General features: G+C 48.0%; 1 protein-coding gene across 5 annotated transcripts in view; it reads right to left on the bottom strand.

Annotated features, from left to right (window-relative positions):
* The window catches only part of ANKRD44 (ankyrin repeat domain 44), a 143,936-nt gene extending 136,542 nt beyond the window's left edge, over positions 1-7,394 (bottom strand). For all 5 annotated transcript variants that reach the window (XR_008748373.1, XM_055811787.1, XM_055811790.1 and 2 more), the window contains exon 1: positions 7,217-7,394. Coding sequence is in view for 4 of the 5 variants with exons in the window: in XM_055811787.1 (XP_055667762.1) it covers positions 7,217-7,243 (27 nt within the window). In the remaining variant the exon portion in view is untranslated. The remainder of the gene's footprint in view (positions 1-7,216) is intronic.
* Between the last annotated feature and the right edge of the window lie 13,105 nt (positions 7,395-20,499).

The following is a 20,499-nucleotide window of genomic DNA, read 5'->3' as shown; positions in this document are numbered from 1 at the left end:
CCAAGCTTTCCAGCTAACAAAAAAAAGTGACAGATGTCAGATATGTACTTCTGGAAAAAAAATGTTAATTTAAAAATGGAAACAGCTGAAAGCTTTGCGGTTTGCAGCTAATAAGCATTCAAACAAAACAGGTAAAATACAGAGGTATTCTGTATGTTCTGCAACATACAGAGGCAGCAATATATGAAGCAGGACATTCAAGAAGAAAAGCAGGAATAAAAACCAGGAGAAATGGTCGATGTTATCAGAATATACTTCGAAACATTGGCGTAAATGGCTTATACCTGCAATAGCTGGCTCCTGTAGTCATCTGATGACACTAGAACCTGTATTAGTGCCACTGAAAGAAATAAAAAATTCTAGACAACAGGTTAAAAAGAAGCATTAAATATTTTGTACAAATACTGCCCAAGCCTGCAGACAGTCTGAAACAACAACTCCTAAACAGTAAGCTACTCTCTTCTCAAGCAAAGAGTCAGAGATCTGCTGAGCCGGGGGGCAGCTTTAGCAAGAGGAGACGGTGCGTGGCCACTCTCCTCTGGCGAACGCACCGCAGAGCATCGGGCCAGCATGGGAAAACCCTTCCCATCAGCAGCACATCCCACAGTCTCTGCCTCTCTGGCAACAAACAAGCAGGATCAGCTACATCCAGGTCTCTAGAAACAACCCTTAACAGTTTTCCTCACTGGCTTTCAGGGATTTGCCCCCAAGACCGGCGCATGACCAACAGCACTGCTGCAGTGCTGTCAATGGAGCGGCACCAGCTGCAAACCGGGCGCAGGAGAGCCGCAAAGCAAGCAAGCGCTGCGTTCTGCGGCCAGCTGGCCCCAGCGTGGGCACCTTTATGCCCAGGTCACAGAAATCGCCTGCCCACCATCAAGCAAGGATCCAGATAAAAACACCACCTTGCCTGAATCGAGCCGTTACACAAGCACCCAGGCTGGGAGGAGTATTTATTTCTCCACCGAATGTAGTCATGACAACCACATCTTCATTTAAGAGATGAGCAGGAAGAGGTCATGAGGCACTTGTCATGCAGGAATATAAGACCACACCTCAGGTGCGTGCAGGAGGGTAAGCTTTGCTGGATGCCATCTGCAATTCAAGAAAACTAACATCGGAGCACGGCAGGCACACACCCCCTCCAAACAGCCCAGGCATCCAGGTGCAGCCACTGCAAAACCCTTACAGCATTACCAAACAGCAAACCTGAGGATTTCTCTGCTACAGAAATATCTGTGATAGATCTGAGCATGCTATACAGCTCCAGAAATCCCCCTAATTTAAGTGCTTCTTGTTTACCTTGAAACAAGCTGCAAAACTATCAGGAAGTGATACCTATTGCAGAAGCCATGACCAGAAAAAGCAAGCAGCTTCCTTTTCAAGCCAGCATTTTGCCCTCACTGGCAACCAAAAGCTCTCCCCCACCCCACGCCGCCTCCTCTGAACAGGACCATATCTGGAGGCATTTAAAAGACATGTAGGGACACGGTTTAGCAGTGGACTTAGCCACGTTAGGTTTACGGCTGGACTCGATGATCTTAAAGGTCTTCTCCAACCTAAATGACTCTGTGATTCTGTATTAGAGCTCAGGTGCCATCTATACCAGATGGTAGCGACCACCACTCCTACAGGTCTGCACAAGGGCAGGAATGCTGCTGACATCCCATTTTTTCCATAAGTTCATTTTAAAACACATGGAGCCACATCTCACAGTATGCATGGCATGCCTAGGAACATCATGGCTCTAGAAAGCCAATGGCTGCCATGGCAGAGTTATTTTGGTCCAACCACGTTTTCATTGCGCAATAAGAAAGAAACACTCCTATGGGTAAATTCCTCCTCCTTCCTTCCCAACAGTTACCTTTGTTTTCTGGCTACCTGAGTATTTTGTACTGAAATGGATTATCTCTCCTTTGCTGTGAGCCCTTGCAAAAACACCTGGCAGCCTCTAAATTAATATACACCTTAGCATTATCTAGCAATAATATGGGGAGGGCAGCAACTGTGGGACTGCACGTCACATAAAATTAGCCCACGGGCTGGCAGTGGCCATAAGGCACAGGTTCATTACTCCTCTTTCATACAGCAGATTCAGGAGCATCTTCTCAAATGCTTTTAATCACAGAGAAAGGATACAGAGAAAGACAGACCTGTCAACTGAATGATTCTGAAATAAGTTAAAGACACACCATCATTTGGAAATTTCATTGGTTTTGTTAGGAGCTTATTTGTTACTGTTGTATTGATTTTGTTTTAAGCGTATTCAGATGCAAGTCCAGCCTCTGCCCAGCCGATTTTTATGATCTTTGACATCTGCTAAAAATTATTTAAACATCTGTTTAATGCTGTTTCTCTGTGGCCATAATAAAATGGATCCTGATGGTCAGTGGAGAACTGTCAAACACAGGAAAACATTTGGGAAAGGGAGGGAAAAAAATGGTCCTTTCGGTTCTAGTCACACTACATTACTCTCAGCAATCAGGGACAACAGGCAAAATACCAGGAGACACAGGATGAGGTTTTGCAGTTAATAGCACCCTAAGTGCACACACTAACCACCATTTATCTGGGCTTCATTACCCTTATGCATGCATATGCATGCTTGTAAAGGCCGCCTAAAAATAATTCTGTTGTTTTTTACATACAGGGCCTGAGCCGGTGACGCCGAAGTCACAGTACATTTTCACTCCCCAGGTGCTCAAGGCTACACAGAGCCTGTGCCTGTCAAACTTACAGCAAGCTTCCCACCAAATCCGGCAGTGCAGGAGTGAAAATACTAAGCACTACATCTCTTAAAAGTAGCTACACAAGCTCCACCTGTAGCTAACTTCCCATTTTTATTTTATTTTTTTTTGTAGAAAACATTCTCAGTGTCTTTCAAAGACAGAATGATACATTCCTCCTGTAAACATGCCTAACTATAACCAACAATTAGGCAGGGGAGAGCTCACATCAGCCTCTGACAGACACCAACAAGCAGGACATCCCCGAGCACCAGCCGCTCCGACCACCGCCGCCTCTGGTGCGGCGCGATGGGTGCGTTTGTGCCAAGGCACGTGGAGGCAGCCCGCTCCGTGCAGGCAGAGAGCTGGCATCCCAAGCCACACACAGCCATGCACAGAGTGACTCCATTGGCTTTAAACGGGAATAAAAGGATGGAGTTAGCTGCAGAGACAACCTGCAGGCTGTGGGCACTGCCAGCAGTCCTGCAAGGAGGGCCTCAGCTGGCAAGGCAAGCCTGGAAATGACACGGAGACACTTAGATTCTTCCAAAATAGTTTCCCAAAAGCTAACTCGCACAACTTTATATTTTAAAGGTATGTTACCTCTCAACAGAGTGCTGACAGGAGCAATTGTCTGTATTTGCTGCCTAGAACCCTCAATGGAAACCCTGAAGATGAAAAGCACACTCAGCAGGACTGTGACCAACAGGCTTTCTCTTGCAAAGTTTGCACGTGGCAAACAAACAGTTCTCAAGAAACCAGGTTCCTCGGTGCAAGTATGAAGAACAAGCCATGCAAAGAACTGGAGGCAGCAGGCAGGGCGAGCAGCAGCAGGGAGCACCCGGCATCTGCTGGTTCCTCAGAGGACAGGAGAGAGGTGGGTCCAGGCAACAACTACTGCTCAAAAAGCAGCCACAGAAGTCAAAAACCAGCTGATACTTTCACCCTTAGAGAGCTTTGGCAAAGGGGAAAGGTGACTCTTGAGAAGAAAGGAATGGCAAAATACGGGAAGGAACGAAGAGCTGCAGGAAGCAGGTTTCCTCAAAGAGCACCCAAGGGGCACAGCAAGGGTTTTCATGCCCTCTATACATGCAGAGCCAGGCTCAAGCTGCGTCAGGGCAACCGAAAGCCTCTGGCCACCCACTTGTCTTCTGCTCCTTCTGAACTCCAGTTTAAATGCAAAGGTTTCTATCACATACAACTGCACCCTCACATAATATAAACTACTAACACTTATCAAAATGGGAAAGGTACAACCAATAAACTGGATGTGGAACAACACAGCAGTAACTCTTAGAATTGAAAAAAAAAATTTTTGGAGTCTTTAAAGCTACGTGCATGCTTGCTGTAACCATCACTGCAGAGATGGTAAAAGATAGATAGATAGATAGATAGATATGGATGAAAGTTTTAAGATTTAGAGTAAGTTTTGCAATATTTGTATATGACAACTAAAATCTTTAGAATGTCCAAATGCTTACAACTGCTCAGACACGCCACTACAGACAAAGATTATGATCCTAGGATTCAATTTAAGTTTTATGAATTATCTTAGGTTGTTTTCAGTTTAACATTAAGTGATTTAAAAATGGCTAGCAGCGGATTACTGAAGAAAGGAAGGCCTGGAAAAAAATTCCTGCAGAAATGAACAACGGTAGAATACACTTCCTGTGGTTAAATGATTTGAGTTTCTCGTGGTCCGACTGGTGAACTAGCAGTTACCATCACTGGAAGCAAACTCAAGTAACCCACACTAATGCTAAACTATTAAACGAAGATCTCCCGCCTAAGCAAAAGCAGGGATAACCTCTTTGGAGGATTAAGCATAGCAATACCTTAGCACCTTTTCAGCCGTACCAAGAAAGAAGCAATAATGAAAGTCTGTCTGTCTTCAGAGCCTGTATGAGAAATGGTGTGATTAATTTCTCATCTGTCTGAACATGCTCCACGTGCTGTGAAGATGTGGCTGGTAAGAGAAGCCAAGAATGGAGCAAGGAGGAAACAGGTTACTTAGAGAAACGCACGTTTAAACCCTTAGCGTGGAGGTTCTCTAGTCTTTTCCTACACGAAGCTCTCCTCACTGGCCAAGAAAGCCATGAATCCAGAGGAAAGCACGTGCTACAGAAATTGCAGTGACAGGCAGAAGAGTGAGCGCTCTGTGTCGGAGTCAACCTCCCCTGAGTGTTGCAACTGAGACCTGAACCCGACTTGACACTCAGTGCACAGAGAACAGCCCACGCTCGCAGCAGCCCGGGTCCTGACCACTGCAGGTACGCATGGTACGTAGCGCGCTGCGTACTGTAATTCTCACTGCAGGAGACTGCAAGCACACAGACTGCTGTGGCCTCTGGGGCTTAAGCAAAAGGAAACAGTTTCCTGAAATACTGCAAGTTATCACTGCCACAATTGCCTTGATTCTCCAGAGCAGGAAGAAACACAGAAGGAGTCTGCTCCTGCCGCCTCAGCGACTCTGAGCACCAGCAGGAGTTGTTACAGGAATGCAAGTCTTCCCAGGCACGTCATTCTTCACCCCAGCTTCACATCTGTTTTGCCTGGGTCTGACTATGAAGCTGTGGGGCTGCTGCTACTGTGTTTTCACTTAGAGGTGGGCCAGCCTGGGGACAGCGCTCTTCAGACCTGATGTAGATGAAAAGCACAGCTTGGCCTGATGCATGCGGAGGCTGTGCAGCCCCAAAGCCTTGGTTACAGCTGTCCGGGCTGCATGTCGGGAAGGCTCCGCCAGCGACAGTTCCATATATGCAGAAACAGGCACATGTAAACTTCTGCACTTGCTTTAAGAGGAAGCACCACACTCAGCTTTAACATATCCTCCCCCTCCCTCCTCCAATCTCTCACCTCAGAAGTGAAAGAAAAAGAACTGATGAAGAAACTGAAGAAAATGAAAAGAGATCCAGTAGGACGCGTACAGGTAGACCAACATATCCCTTCGCAAATCACAGGAGACACAAACCCACAAAGAAGAACCATCAGCCTGTTGTATTGTGTCCCAGGCCACAGCCCGACCAGGACCCACCATGAGCATCCACCAATATTCTGAACATCCCCAAAGCAGGCATGCTGCAGGGCTGTAATGGCAGCTCTAATGAGCCTCATCCCTCAGCTTTGAGGGCTCTCAGAGGAGGAGGGAGAACACTAAGACAACAGCCTGTCATTCTTTATAGCAATACAGACTTCACCAAGGCGTGATCCGCTTGATTCAAATCTGTTTTGACTTCTACTGCTGCTGCTGAAGCAAAATCCTGGCTGCAAGCTTCCAGCAGAGGTTTCAAAACTCTAAAGGCAGTAAATTCAAGGGCTTCACGACACACGTAAAAAGCACTGAAACGGTACAATGTTGGTCCTCTGTAAGGTATGTATTTGTAACATTAACATTTGCTGTTTGGATTGTTAATACGCAGATCCTACCTGAACATCCTTATTTACGAGGCTCAGCCTGTGCACCACAGGGTAACGCAGCCTCATGGTGTGAAACATTTTCTCTGCCAGTTGTAAGCACCACATCTAAAGATGAGGATATTCGAGGGACATGTCAGGAGACAGCCCATAAATAAGTAACTGCCGTCTGCTACATACAAGAATGTGTTACAGACCGTGCTTGGCCACCCAGTGCTGCTTCTACATCAGAAGCACCTTTACCCCTTTTTCCTTGCAAAACTCCCTTCAGCACGCTACGTGGTGGCTCTGTGCGTGCGGAGGACTGTCTTCGGACAGCACAAACAGACGGCGAGCGGGGTCTGTGGTCCGTGTCTGTGGGGCGCGGGGCGTGCGAGCCGCAGTTGGCCACCGACAGCCCTCCCCAGTCCAGCGGGAAGGTCCGAGCCCGGCGGACACCCACACCGCAGATCACAGGCACCCACGTTAAATTAAAAATAGCAGATCAAAGCACGCAAAGTGTGTAACAGTTGGTAGAGTCCGTGGATGAATCAGGACGTGGGAGCCGTAACATCAGTTTCTTGAATATTTTTAAAGGCTTTCAACTGCCAGCGACGAGAAACGCTTTAATACCGATTACAGCCGCCTGCCCGCTGCTACAATTTAACGTGGTCTAAGGGTTTCAGGGCTTTTTCCCAGTAGCCTGCAAGCGACGGCCACAGCCAAACCCAACGGGCGCTTCCTAACTGGCAGGGCGACGGGGTAAATAAGCCACTCGCACGGCTCGGCGGCGGGAGGGAGACCCCCGGGAAGGGCCAGCAGCGCCCCGAGGCCTCTCGCCGCCCGCGGCACCCCTCGCATCCCGCCCGGCCGCCGGGAGCTGTCAGGGCTTGGCCGAGCCCCGGGGACCCGGCTGCCGCCGCCCGCGGCCCGCAGGGGCAGGGACAATGCCCGCCGGCGGGGAGGCGCGGCGCACCGGGCGGCCGCCCCGGGGAGGGGGCACCGGGGCCGCCGACTGAGGAGAAGGGACCCCCCGGCCGCACGGCGCGGCGCTGAGGCTGAGAGAGAGCCCGCCGCCCCCCGCCCGCGGCGCCCACCTGGTCGGCCAGCTTGAGCACCGCCATCCTGCGCCGCTCCTCCCGCGCACATGCAGCTCCCGCGACGGGCGGCGAGCGCGCCCCGCCACCGGCGCTGCGGCGGCTCCGCTCGGCGGGGCGGGGGCGCGGAGGCCGCCGCGCCCAGCCCGGCCCAGGAAGCAGGGGCGGGCGGGCCGCCTCGCACGGGCTGCGCCGCCACCGCCGCCTGCCGCCGCCTTTGTTCGCGCCGGCGGCCGGTGCGCAGCGCGGCGCGGGGCCGCCCCGGGGGCTCTCGCCGCCCCCGCCCGCCGGGCAGCGCCAGGGGCGGCCCCGCCGCCCGGTCCCGCCCCGCGCCCCGGGAGGGCGGCGGCCCTCAGCGGCGGGCCCGGCCCAGCCCGGCCCGGGGGTCCCGGGGGCACCTGCCGCGCCCGGCGCCCGGGCGCCCCCGCTCCCCTCAGGGCGGCGGCGGCACCCGCGGGGGCAGCCCGGCCCGGCGGGAGGCCTGGGGACCCCGGCTCGCCGCGGGGGGCGGCCTGGCGGGCGCCCGGCTGCCCGGCCGGGAGGAGCGAGGTGCCCGGGCCCGCTGCGGGAGCGCCCCCGCCGCCGCCCCCGCCGTGTGAGGGGCCCGTCCCGCGCGCCCGTGGCGGGAGGCGGCGGCTGCCCGGTCCCGCCAGAGGGGCCCCGCGGCCCGCACCGCCCTGTGGGTCACCCGGGCTTAACGGCGGCCGCGCAGGCACCCGGCACTGCCGGGCCGGCCCAGCTCGCCCTGCCCGCAGCGCTGTCCGTGCGTGCGGGGGCAAGGGCTCGGTGTCGGGACCGGCAGCGAACGTGCAGCGCCCCGCGGCCGGGCAACGGGAGCGTCCCCCAGCGCCCCGCCGGCTGCCCGGGCGCCCTGGGGGTGTCCCCCCGAGCCTGCCGGGGCCCTCCAGCGCCGGGGCCAGGCCCGCTGCCGAGCAGGCAAGGGGGGGCGGCAGAAGAACCCCAAGGCCCGAAGGGGTACGTTCTCTCGCCCGATGGCCAGGCCGTGCCGCACCGCAGCGCAGCTACGAGCGCGGAGGGCCGGTAACTCCCGCCACGCCATGGAGCAGAGGGGGGCAGTCCCCCTCCTCTATGCACACCCCCAGGTATTTCCCCGCATTAGATTCTGCAGGAATGAGCTCCCGTACCCCACAACACGCCCGATACGATGGTGAGTTACGGCTTTCAACCCCTGATTACAGAATGGGGTGACTTGAACTAGTTCAAAAAAAAACCCAAAAAAAAAAAACGGAAGTGTCTTCTATGGAAGAAAACCAATCCAAGAAGGAAACAGATGTTTGTTTCAGGCTTCTGAGGCATCATTATAAATGGGGATTAAAAATAACATACTAGTCACAACACATTTTGACTCCATCTATTTGAGAGGGGTCTTAATGGAAAAATGGTGTTAATACAAATCAGTCTTTAAAGAAACAAAATTACAAAGCAGCAAGAAAGAATCCAGTACCTGTTAAGAATGTATGAACTCTGGCTGTTTTTAGTATCTTCACCCTTTACGGTCTTCCATCATGCCAGAACACCTAGCAGCATTACGCCTGCATCAGCGGATTTGCTCTGTGTCAAAGCACGTGCTAAGAAGGGCAGCTGGCAGCCCTGCGCTGCCGTGCACCGTGGACAGGAGCCTTTCCGTGTCCTGCTGGTTCAGTCCAGAAGTTCTGCTGTGACAGTCCGCTCCCAGGCTCTGTCGAAACACACGCTCACCACACAGAGGTCAGAAGCAAGCAGAAGTTAGCTTCCAGCCACAACCAAGCAGAAAAAACAGAGAGGGAATATGGAAGGAACTTTCAGCAATACAAGGAAAGATCTGGTTTGCTGTTTTGCATTGTAAAAGCCTATTTCCAAGGACTTAGCGTTCACCATAGCATCTTCCCTGCAGTTAAACTTGAATACATAAGGAAAATGATTTTTTTTTTTGGTTTGCTCTGTGCTCTCCTCACTTTCCAATCTAAGAATCTGGTACAAACCTTCATACCTCCTCTGGGACCCCCAACAATGTCCCATCGCAGAGCTAAGCTGATGGTATGCCATCTGAATGGAAATCTGCTGATCCTTGGGAGTATGTAACTGGACTAGATGCAAGCTAGTGTTAAAATATTTTTCTGAAGTTCTTTGTTCCCAACAAGCACAGTCTTGTGCCATATCCTCTTTTCCCAGGCCCCACGGGATGGTGTCAGGGAGGACCAACCATCTACAACGCAGCTCCTTTGGACGGTTCCCCTGGGGCACACAGGACAGCAGAAAGCATTCACATCCTGTACTAACGGGACAGCACTCGGTTTACAGAGGTCCTCGCAATTATACTTACACTATCCATTTAAAGTGTCACTTGCACGAACTGCCAAGATTAGTCACAGTGCTACAATCATTACCATCACAGTAAAGGAGTCCAAGATTTCTCTGAAAGTGCAATGTCCTCCTCTCCTGTTCACAAAACTGCACAAACAACTACGTGACAGCCTTCTGACTTACCATGCAGAATCAACTCTCTTTTCTGAGCTATTTTACTCAGTAACTCCTCAGCCCAGTCTGGTACATAACAGTAATTTCATAACACATTTTCACATGAAAAGATGCACTATGCTCAACTGTCTTTTTGGGGAAGAACAGGCACAAAGACATTTGTAGTCAGAGCCAAATTTTCAAGTAACGGTCATACCTGCAACTCTCAAACCAGTGGCATTACGTTGGCTTTCCATACTGAGACATTAACAAGCATCATCAAAGCAGGTGTGCAGCAGCCTTCATGAGCACACACTTGAGCTTGCCAGATCCTGTCATCTTGGATTAAAGCTGTATTGGGAAAGGAAAAAGCCTTAGGGCTACACTGGGCCTCTGACAGGGAAGTGGAAAGAAACCCTGTATGGATGGCTGGTGCATTTGTTCCCTACTGACACGCTTAAGCAATTTACGGCCAACAGCAAAGAAGAACAGATCAGTCCCAAATATTTTGCAGTTGCCCATATGGAGATTTCTTGATCTTCTGGCCACAAGGCAACAGGGCTCTGTAGGATACTGGCCCACTCTAACAGGCCTCTGCCTTTTTCTTTTTCTTCCCCCAGCGCCCCCCCCTTTTTTTTTGTCCCCAGAAAAACCAAAGTTCCTCCAATTCCATCTGAAACTGGATGAATGCCATTTGCCATCAGCAGTGAGCCACTTCCTCATTCAGATTTTGCATCAGAAAAGCACTTGGCATTCTTACACTCTTACACCCACTTGGGCTCAGCAAAACTCCCAGGTGCACTTAGATATTAAGCGTGTGACTTGCACAGAACTTAAGCATCATCAAAAACGATCTGCCCTTTGTTAAGGTCTCACATGCCACTTTCACGTGGCATAATACTGCAAGTGTTGGTTTGGGCACAGACTTAGGACTTGATAGAGATACGCTATCAATTCTCTCTCGTGCCACAGCGTTCCTGTGTGGTCCTAGGTGAGCAACCTGGACTCGTGGTGCCTGGCTTCCTGCTCATACAGGGAAATTCGCCCACCTTGCACAGCGCAGCACGCCGACACAGCGGGGGAAGGATCTCAGGTAAAGGCCGGTGGCTGCTGTTCTGAGCATTACTCTGCCATCACAGAGTCGGCGTTAGTCTTCCCATGCAGCATCAGGAAAACAGTATGTGGGAGCTGCACCAGAGGAAAAGAAAGCAACCTTGTTGAAATAAATCCATTTGCACTGAACTTAAAACACTACAGAGAACTGGGACACGTGTGTGAAGCGGGTGAACAGACTGAGCGCAGGAGCAGGGTCAGGAGTTCTCCCGGCACCACTGTTCCTCCTCCAGCAACACAAATGTGTCTGTAAATTATCTGGATCCCCACAAGCGCTCCTACATCTCAGACAGACAGATCGCTGCATTAGTCTGATGTTTCCACAGCCTAACAGGATGTGGTCACTTTAAGGCAGCCAAAAATCTGCACCACCACCCTCCTCTGCTCCTGCTCTGCCTGCACAGCTGAGCAGCAGAGGCAGAGGAAGGGCTGGCTGTTTTGCTCTCCAAAGTCAGGTCTGCTGCTGTATTAAAGCAGGATGATCACTCACATACGGACGGTGCAATTATTTCTAGACACGCGTTTGGCTCCTGCCTCGTGAAGAAAGCTGAAGTAAATACGGTCAGGATATTTCTTAGCGGTGTTTATTTGCCACTGTTGAGCACGGATCAAAGACAGGATGGATGGCAGAAGATAAATTTATTATCTCTAACCATTTTGATGACTTCAGATATCCAGCACACCTCTGCTCTCTCTACCTGTTGCCTATCCTCTAACAGCAGCACGTGAACGTCCTGCTGTGCTTCATTTCCCCTTGCAGACTCGGTGGGAGTCGGATTAGAGTGACGCGTAAGCATCATCATGAGACTGCAGTGGTGGAAACAAGCAAAGACAGAGCAAGCTGTGCAAATTTGAAATAGGAAGGCAAACACAGGCCACGGCAGGAGACTGGGTGAGCAAAACACGAGAGACTGTAACTAATTATTGCTGTCACCATCTCCCTCTCCTGCACTGCTGGAGCACACTGGGTGACTGGGGGTGGGAGGGGGGTGGCCACCTCAGAAGACGCTTCAAGCTGCCTGTCATTGCCCTTTCAAAGTCTTCCCCCTTCTGTTTTACTGATGATTGATTTTCACAAGGCAGAATTTATTATTTTTTCCCAGGGGAGATTCTTTTTATCTCATTAAGTTACTTTTCCTCCTAGATCTATTTAATATTTGCACCTGGGGGGGTTGTGGAGGAATGAAACAAAACTAGTCAATCCCCCGATACAGGCAGCGAGGGGAGGATACCTTAGCAGCACCTCCTCCTCTTACCCAGACATGGGCCTTCTCTTGTTTCAAATACTTTTTTATTATACTTCTGCAGCCATGTAGTTAATGCAGAGAGGCTTTAGACACATGACACAGTTGCAAACTGTGAATTTGAAACCGAAATTGTAATTATTGCAGCCTGCTGCTGTGTTAACCAAAAAGGAATAAACCCTCCCCCATACATTAAGGTGTTCTTACAGTTGGTCTTAGCTAGCCCTTCTTGCAGATGTCCACGTAACCAGCACTAGGTACTGAAAACGGGGGAGGGATTAGGGCAGATGACAACTACACAGGCTAAGCTGGGTCAGCTCCTTTCTGGTTACACCAGTCTAGAAACGCACCTCTGCAAAAGAGGAAGATTTCACCCACAGCGGTAAGCATTTGGCTCACTTCGGCTCTCAGAGCGATGTGTTAGCGGCCTGTGCAAATACATATCTTATCTTTACCATCCCCGACAGAGACTGCAACAAAATTTTCATCTATTTGTCACGAGGCCTGGGGCTCGATCTAGAAACCAGACAAATCAGTAGAAAGACACATTGATTTCCATGGGCTTTGGGCAAGGTTTCACATGATGCAGTGAGGGCAGGACCAGGGGGAAGAAAAAAACCTACGCTTTTTGCTGCTTGGTATCACATAAAGAGTGCCAGAGATGTGGGTTATTTTCCTGTTTGTTTGGGGTTTTTACGTTTATCTCCTGTCCTTCTTTCCTGAAAAATACTAAGTTATCTGAGTCTGCTTTTAAGTTTTCCAACAGGCACACAAAAAAGCCCCTCAAACACATAACAAAAAAAAAAAAAACCCAACAAACCACACACACATTGGACATTTCACCACTCTGCGGAGCTGCTGGCCTGGCTGTGGAGTCTGGACTCTGTACCAAAGCAAGACAGTCTACACGAAGTGGTGCTAATGTACTGGAAAAAAAAGAAGAAAAAGGAATAGGGGGGGCAGGGGGAAGGATGAGAAAAACCAAGCTAGTGAGAAGGAAGTTCAGTATTTAAGTTTTCTGTTCTCAGCCCTATTCCATCTATGGGTATATACAATATCTTAGATCTCCTCTGCAATTAATCTTTCAGGAGAAGCATGGAGAGAAAATAGAAGACATAAGAAAAGTATGGGTTTGGGGCTTCCTTGTGCATAGCGTAAGTATTTAGCAGTTTAAATATTCCAGTCTTCCCCATCCCCATTCCTCCCCACCCAACGCAGGGTAACAGGCTTTGGAGTTTAAAAGCAGTACCTTCCAGCTCATGGTCTGAAGTGATTCACCAGCTCTGAAATATTCTTTTCTAACCTAAATCCTCATTTTCCACTGACTTACATTTTGAAGTATGCCTAACCTTTAAAGAATTCAGCAAATGCTCTTCAGGGGGTAGGATTCCTGTTACACTGAAACATCCTGGTACCCCTCTGAGTAATTATACTCATCAGGTAATTGTACAAAGTTCTACTTCTCTAATGAGTCATACTCATTAGAAAGATATCATTGATAGTTTAAATGGACACTACACCAAACTCTATTTAGACGCTCACTTCACCTAAATTGCCTACAACAAATAGTTACTTGTCATCCCTAGCTCTGAAGTCTCTTTTTTACTTTCATCCTCAAGATCAAATTCATTGAACTGTCGCACTAATATAAAATACCAGATTTTCATCTCAGTTGTATGAGGACATCATCATTATTTTACTAAGAAGATTTCATGTCCTTGGTTTTTTCACTTCTCAGTATACCTGCGCAATCTTCGCTTCTGCCTGGCAGCAGGTACAGCTGATGGGACACTGATGAATGCATGCCAGCAATGCTGAAATCCTGTCAGCCAAAACAGAATGATTTTTGAAAGAAACAACCAGGTTAGTTGTCCAAAGTTGCAGTCTTGGCAGCAAGCAGCACTGCCCAAGCTAAATTCTGTAGAAATCCGTATCAATCCGTATCTCAGTGTGCAGAGAGAAAGTGAAGGCCAACACCTGAGCCTCTGTCAGGACCCAACGAGTCCAACACCAGCTGCAAGACCCAGGTAAGATTTGGGACGGTTCTGCTGGCAAATTCTTTCTCTGACCGCAACTATATTTTTCACAGTGCCGAAAAGCCAGCAAGAGATGTCATTTTTCAAGTCACGTGGAGAAAGAGATCCCATCCCAAAGTTACATTTAATTAGAAGGTGCGTGGCAGCACACAGTGACTAACGTGCAGTTGCCACCAAGGAGGGAGCAGTGCTGTGGTAGTTTTCTCTCTGATGTTAGGGTTTAGCTCATAATCCAAAAGGGAGGATTTTTCCTCTTCCATCAGAAAAGCTACGTGGCCAAGAGCTCTGTGGGGAGAACGATGGTGACAGAGGGTGTCAGTAACATCATTTTTGGAGGAATAACGGAAGTCTGGACTAAGTTCAGATTTGCTGGATGAAAGCTAATGGAAACATATCAGCCTAACAATCCATAGTCCGTGTTGCTTTATGGTTAAATATAAAACACGCTACGCAGTACGTACTGTATCTTCCCTTACAAAAAAGGAAACATTAGACTAGAACTTTGCAGAATGAAGGTCTGTGAAGTAAACCAGTTAAAATACCTGAATACGCTAAAGTATAGATGAGAATTTACAATTTGTTTTCAGAACAAACCTGGGGGAACAAAGGGTACGTGTATTATGGTGCTGGCTTACCTCAAGCTAGCTGGATGATCGCAGGCCATAGCAGAACTGATAGACATCCAAATTCTCCTTAGAGGATAAATCAGAAACAACCATCATACACCCTTTTCCTGTAGCAACACCTGGAAACAGCAGAGAGCCCATATTCACCGTCACAGGCCACAGCCTAGAAGCTCGCCTGCAGACTGAAGGGGATGATGGGACTGAGCTCCATGTGTCTACCAAAGGCAGAAAGCCAGAGGAATAGCCAGCCCAGCTCTGAAAATAAGCAGAAACAGCAAGCTCTCTGGGGCACAGGATCAATGGGAGGGGCAGACTTGGAAAGAGTTTGTCCTGCGTTCAGAAACAAAACTATCTACACTCTCCTGCAAATTTAAAACAAGACCATATGCCACAGCTGATTCACAGGACTTTCTTGTTCTTCTATCAGAACATAATTCAGCCAACCCTGAATTTCATCCTGCCACTCATGCAATAAAAGAAAACAGTGTTTTGCTTCTAACATTTCTAGTGCCTGGTCCCGCTGCAGTTTGTATCCCAGGACTTGGCCAACTGTACTAGCTGCTCCACAGGCTGAAGAGGACAGAGTTCCTCCCCTGAAGAACGAAAACCTTTGGAACATGAGGAATGACACAAATCCAGCAGCACTGCTGTCTTGGTTTAGCTTTACTAAATTTTACCTCACGTTTCATAATCGCTGTAAGACACTTGTATTTACTGACAGCATTCATTCTGAAGTTTGTAGGGGGGTGGTTTTACAATTTATACATTTTGAGATGTTTTGTTCCTTATTCTTGCTACTTCCTTGTTAAAAACTGGGATATGATTTTTTACAACGGTTTATGCTGTAAGCCTGAGGGAGGAAAAATACGTTTTCCTTTCTGTGCTTCAGTTAAAGAAGGAAATAAGTAACATGAGCCATGAAAGGACTTTGATCCAGAACTAGGGAATGTAAATGCTTTACAGATGCCAAATAAGGATGTTTCCAAAGAAAAAGAAAACAAAGCATTCTCTACCCCAACCCCTTTTCATTTCCAAACAAGGTAACGGAAGGAGAATTTTCTAAGATTTTGATGGAATTTCCATTTCTCCAAGAGGTTGTTCTGAGTTTTAATAATTACATACATGCATCAGAATAAACAACTGATTGTTTTGACAGGGGCTTATTGCGTTCCTGAGAGTGGAAACAAAAATAATAATTTATTTAGATTAGGAGTGTCTCTTAAAGCCCTATAGCGACTGGAGAGAAACAGGGTAGAGGCAGGCATCAGTCCTTAACTGCAATGTTGTTGATGAAATTACAGTGACCTGCCTGATGGCCATACTGCCTGCACAAGGCATCCCAGGAAGTCCACAGCACGTACCGGCACTGGTGAAGCCCATGCAGAAAGTGCCACAAATAGGAAGATCTGTGGTTGAGCGGTTTTATTTGTACTGAATTCCTGGACAGCACATGACCTTGCTCTGACTTAGAAACATCAACATCAGTTCATCTTGCATGTTCTTTATGAAAAGCTGGCCTCTGTGGGTAAGAGCCACTGAGAGTCTTCTTCAATAAACAGACAAAAAAGATCCAACAGACTAAAATATGACGCATTTCCAACTAAACCCTACTTTCCTTCTAAGAAATGAGGAGTCTGCCCTCTGTTTATGTGAGCTGTAACAAGGTATCTGAGAGGAAAGTCCTAACTGCAAGACTGAGTAACTCTGTTGCAGTCTACTCAAATCCCTCTTAAACGGATTTGTCTTTCACTGTAGAAGCCTGTTAGAGCTCACATGAAGCGAGTATCTGCTATGTTTTTAAAAAATAATGTGAAGTATCTTTACGTATGCAGAATACAACAGTTAAAGCTCTTTTGGCATTGTATATTCTTAAACATGTGTTTTGCACAGCATTTTGACTTAGCAAAGGATGGAATAAATAATGCTCAGCACACATGCCTGGCCCCAAGATAAAAATCTACGGATTCAGCCCATGCAGATGGGCCCTCCTGCACTTGCATGATGCCTCAAGGACATTTGTAAGATTCTGCATGAGCGCAGATGTCTTCGCTGATTCTCTTGCAAGATCAGAAGACTGGGTCAATGGCTGTGCTCCAGATACTGTCACTACTAACATCTCCAGACATAATCACAGATACAGCTACAAAAATAAAGCGGGTCAGAAATGAGCTTCTAAGCTTATGGTACAGCTGCTTTACTATTTACTTTACTCTAATTCCCTAAATCCCAGAGCACAGTGAGAATGAAAAACCACCTTGCTGGCAGAAAAGCAGCACCATGAAGCAGCCAGTGTTCAGATATGGGAGATGAATGTCCGAGTTCAGAAAGGTCAGGTGTACACCTTTGGGGAATAGCAAGGTAAGAGCTCATTCCCTTATCTCTCAAAACAAAACTGCGTGAATATATCAGGATATCATTTTTTTTATTGTTTCACATTAAAAACAAATGTATGCTTTTATACTTTTATATATACTAACGATTTAATAGTGCATTAACATCTTAACTCCACTGTCCAGCCATGGCAGAAGAAACAAATACTTGCAATAAATAATATGTTACAAATCATACCCGTATCACACAGCACTTCCTGACAGGTTTTGCAGTTCCTTTAGTGCAGGAAACAACATATTTTGGTATAGTATTTCAGTGATTCTGTGACTTTCTTTGTTGACTATGCAGGAAACTAATTTTCCAAACTGTATGTTAGGGATTCAAAGCCACTCACGTGGAAGTGGGGAGGAGGACACAGTCAAAGAGGCAGGAAAAGCTACGCCTGTGTTACTAGAACGCTCCCCACTGAACAGCAACATCTTGAACCGGTATGCCAAGTAAGGCCGACTGCTTTTAATCACAGTGGTCTGCAATTCAGCGTGAGACTCCTTACTAAGTCCTCCATGTCACACTGCTGATTTGCAAGCAGCTTAAGATAGCTGACAGCAGGCTGTACTCTTCCTTTCCAGCATCAGGACAGATGGCCCAAGTTCACTCCAGCAACTCAGTTCAGCTGATACGAAAAAAGAAACACTAAGCAGCATTCTCATCACAGCCATGAGATACAGCAGAGCCCTGGAACAGAAAGGGAACCTGCCTCCTGAAGGACGGAAAGCATTGCTCTGCCATAGCAAACAGCACCAGCAGGGCTCTCGGGTGTCTTCCTGGGGGCAAACTGCTGGGGAGAATCCACACTCTAAACACGCCTTGCAACTAACTCACCCCAGACGCAAGTAAATGTTTAAATTTTCAGCAGCCACTAAATGACAATATTTCTTAGACTGCTTGAATTATGAGGGAGAATAGAGCAGATCGATCCACTTCAGTACCCTTGGAAGAAGGGAGAGGAGGGGACCGCAAGCGCGGCTGGCACAGCACTCCCTCGCTGCACGCAGCCCAGGTGCTCGAGCCCAGGGAGCTGGCTGGCCTCAAGCCACTCTCACAGGATTTAGAGTGGATTTACCAGCTCAGTCGTGGCTTGCAGACCTACATCTCCTCAAAGGTCAGACCCTGGCACACATTCCTACAGGCCCTAAAACTAGCACTAAGCCCATGGTTTCCCCAGTATAAATGCCTTCTTCCCACAGATACATCCTTGTAGAAACCAGGGTTAGAAGTAGTTAAAACAGAGAACTTCACAAAGTAACTACATACAATGCGCACACAGATAAAGTCCAAGAGAACAGAAGATAAAATTAATAATTTGCCTGCCAAATACATATTCCTCCTCTTTCTAGGACCAATGCTTTAGCCAGTGCCTGTTCTTGGAAGAAGGTAACAACTGTCCTCTAACTTCCTGTAAGATCCCTCTGACTCCCCTCAGACCAGTTTCGAAGAACTGATACCGAGTGTCACGATTCCCATCTTCCAGAAAAGCAGAGCAGCGGAGTCACACAGCAAATCCTCTGGCAGAGCAGGAAGTCCCAGTATCCACTACCCCACTTCGATCACTGGGCAGCACTCCTTCTTTACACCCACACTTGCCCAATTTCCAGCACGTAAATCAAACTTTTGACAAGACAACACACAAGGTGTGCTAGACAGCTCCACATTTTAACCCAAAACTGAAACGGCAAAGCAAAGCTGTTTGCTCATTAAGACCCTTAACTCTACAGAACACTGGACCAAGGACCCAGTCCTTAACTCTGCATCCTCAGGAAATATATTCTGGGGTAAACAAGAAAGCACTTGAGCTAAACACAATGGTAGTGGGTACTTCAAGCAAAGTCCAGGACTTGCACCTTGATTGGGATACCTGGAGTATCTATAAAAACATAATAACATATATATGTTATATAATACAAACATATATAGCATAAATAAGTTAAAAGTAACTGTTCATCAGTTGGGGTGTTAGAAGAGGAATTGAGCAGGGCCGAGGGTTACAACTTTTATCAATGAAAAGAGCACACGTTCCTGAAATAGGGGAGAATAAATAGAAGCACCACATGTGTTTACAGAGAGATTTGCAAGCAACAGTAATGCAAATATTACAATCAAACGCACGTTGATTCCTTTGGAGGGAAAAAAAACCACCTTAGAATCCACAGCAGCAAAACTCCAGAGGTAGGTACCAAGGAGACCTCAAGAAATCCAAAGGAAGCAAGGACAGAGGTAAAACCTTTAACAGATGTGTGAGGAAGTGCTTTGATAGCTGAGCTGCACAGAAGTCCCAGAAGATCCCCCCAACGGCAGTATCTGTATCACAGAGGCTCCCGCACAGCGGGGCCAGCAATGACCCTGACCGAGGCCTCTTCTCCGACACCGAAGAAAGCTTTGTGAGCCTCACTTGGGAAAGTATTAAAAACAACCCCAACAAAATGGGTGCCATCCAAGCAACTAGTGAGACAAGCTAAAATGCAAATGTGGTGGTGGTTGGACTTAGTGTTTTGGGTTTGTTTTTGGGGGGATGGTTTTTTGGGTGTTGGTTTTTCTTTTAGATCACTGCATATCCTGTACTACATGAAAAGTAAGATTTTTTTTTGAAGGGTCGACAACTGCAGTACACGGCAGTACCTCAGCACAAAGGACGCAGAGCTAGCAGCTGACAAGCTGTCACGATCAGCAGACTTGCATTTCTCACACCAAGAGAATAACCAACGTATGAAAAGGTAGTAATTCCAAAAAGGTTGTACCACAAGCCCACCTCCAATGACTGAAACGCCCAAGAGCCACCTCAACGCACAGTAATGTAGAAAGAAACTGTAACTGGCCGTAACAGAAAAAGCAAGCTGCACCCAGGAGCATATAATGCATTTTTTACTTGCACATGGGCAAGTAAATGCATATTAATACCGGAAAGTATGCATAATTAACACTGGGAAGTTATGCTGTCCTATGCCTATCGTACTCTGTATGCAGGTGGCAGAAAATTTCAAATAACATTCTGAAGCACACTTTTAAGTGCAGACAAGAAAAACTGTTCTTGGAAACATGCAACCTAATTAAGATAAACGAGGCTTTGAATCAACTACTTGAAAAAAGTGCACTTTGCCTTAACACGAACAAGTTGTAGAACGTGTTTAACAATGTGTTAGTTTGCGCAGGCAAAACCACCTGAATCAACCTCCAGCCTTAATTTAGATACTAAGCAGGAAGCCCAGCTTCTGCGAGGTGACTGCTGCAGGGGAAGCTCCTCAGCAGCCACCCGAGACTGCTTTGAGTCACAACGCACACATGAATGGCTGGCCCCAGAAAAGCACGCAGCAATAGGGCCTGGGCTGCAGGCGCCAGCCAGCTGGGAAAGCAGCTTTACACCTGCGCTCCAGTGCGCTTCTCCAGCATCATCTGGGCAAACAGCAAAGCCTCCAGTACAG

The sequence above is a fragment of the Falco peregrinus genome, chromosome 8 (assembly GCF_023634155.1).
Source record: "Falco peregrinus isolate bFalPer1 chromosome 8, bFalPer1.pri, whole genome shotgun sequence".
Lineage (NCBI taxonomy): Eukaryota > Metazoa > Chordata > Aves > Falconiformes > Falconidae > Falco > Falco peregrinus.
Note: the sequence above shows the minus strand (reverse complement) of the source record. Positions and strands in the feature narration are given on the sequence as shown.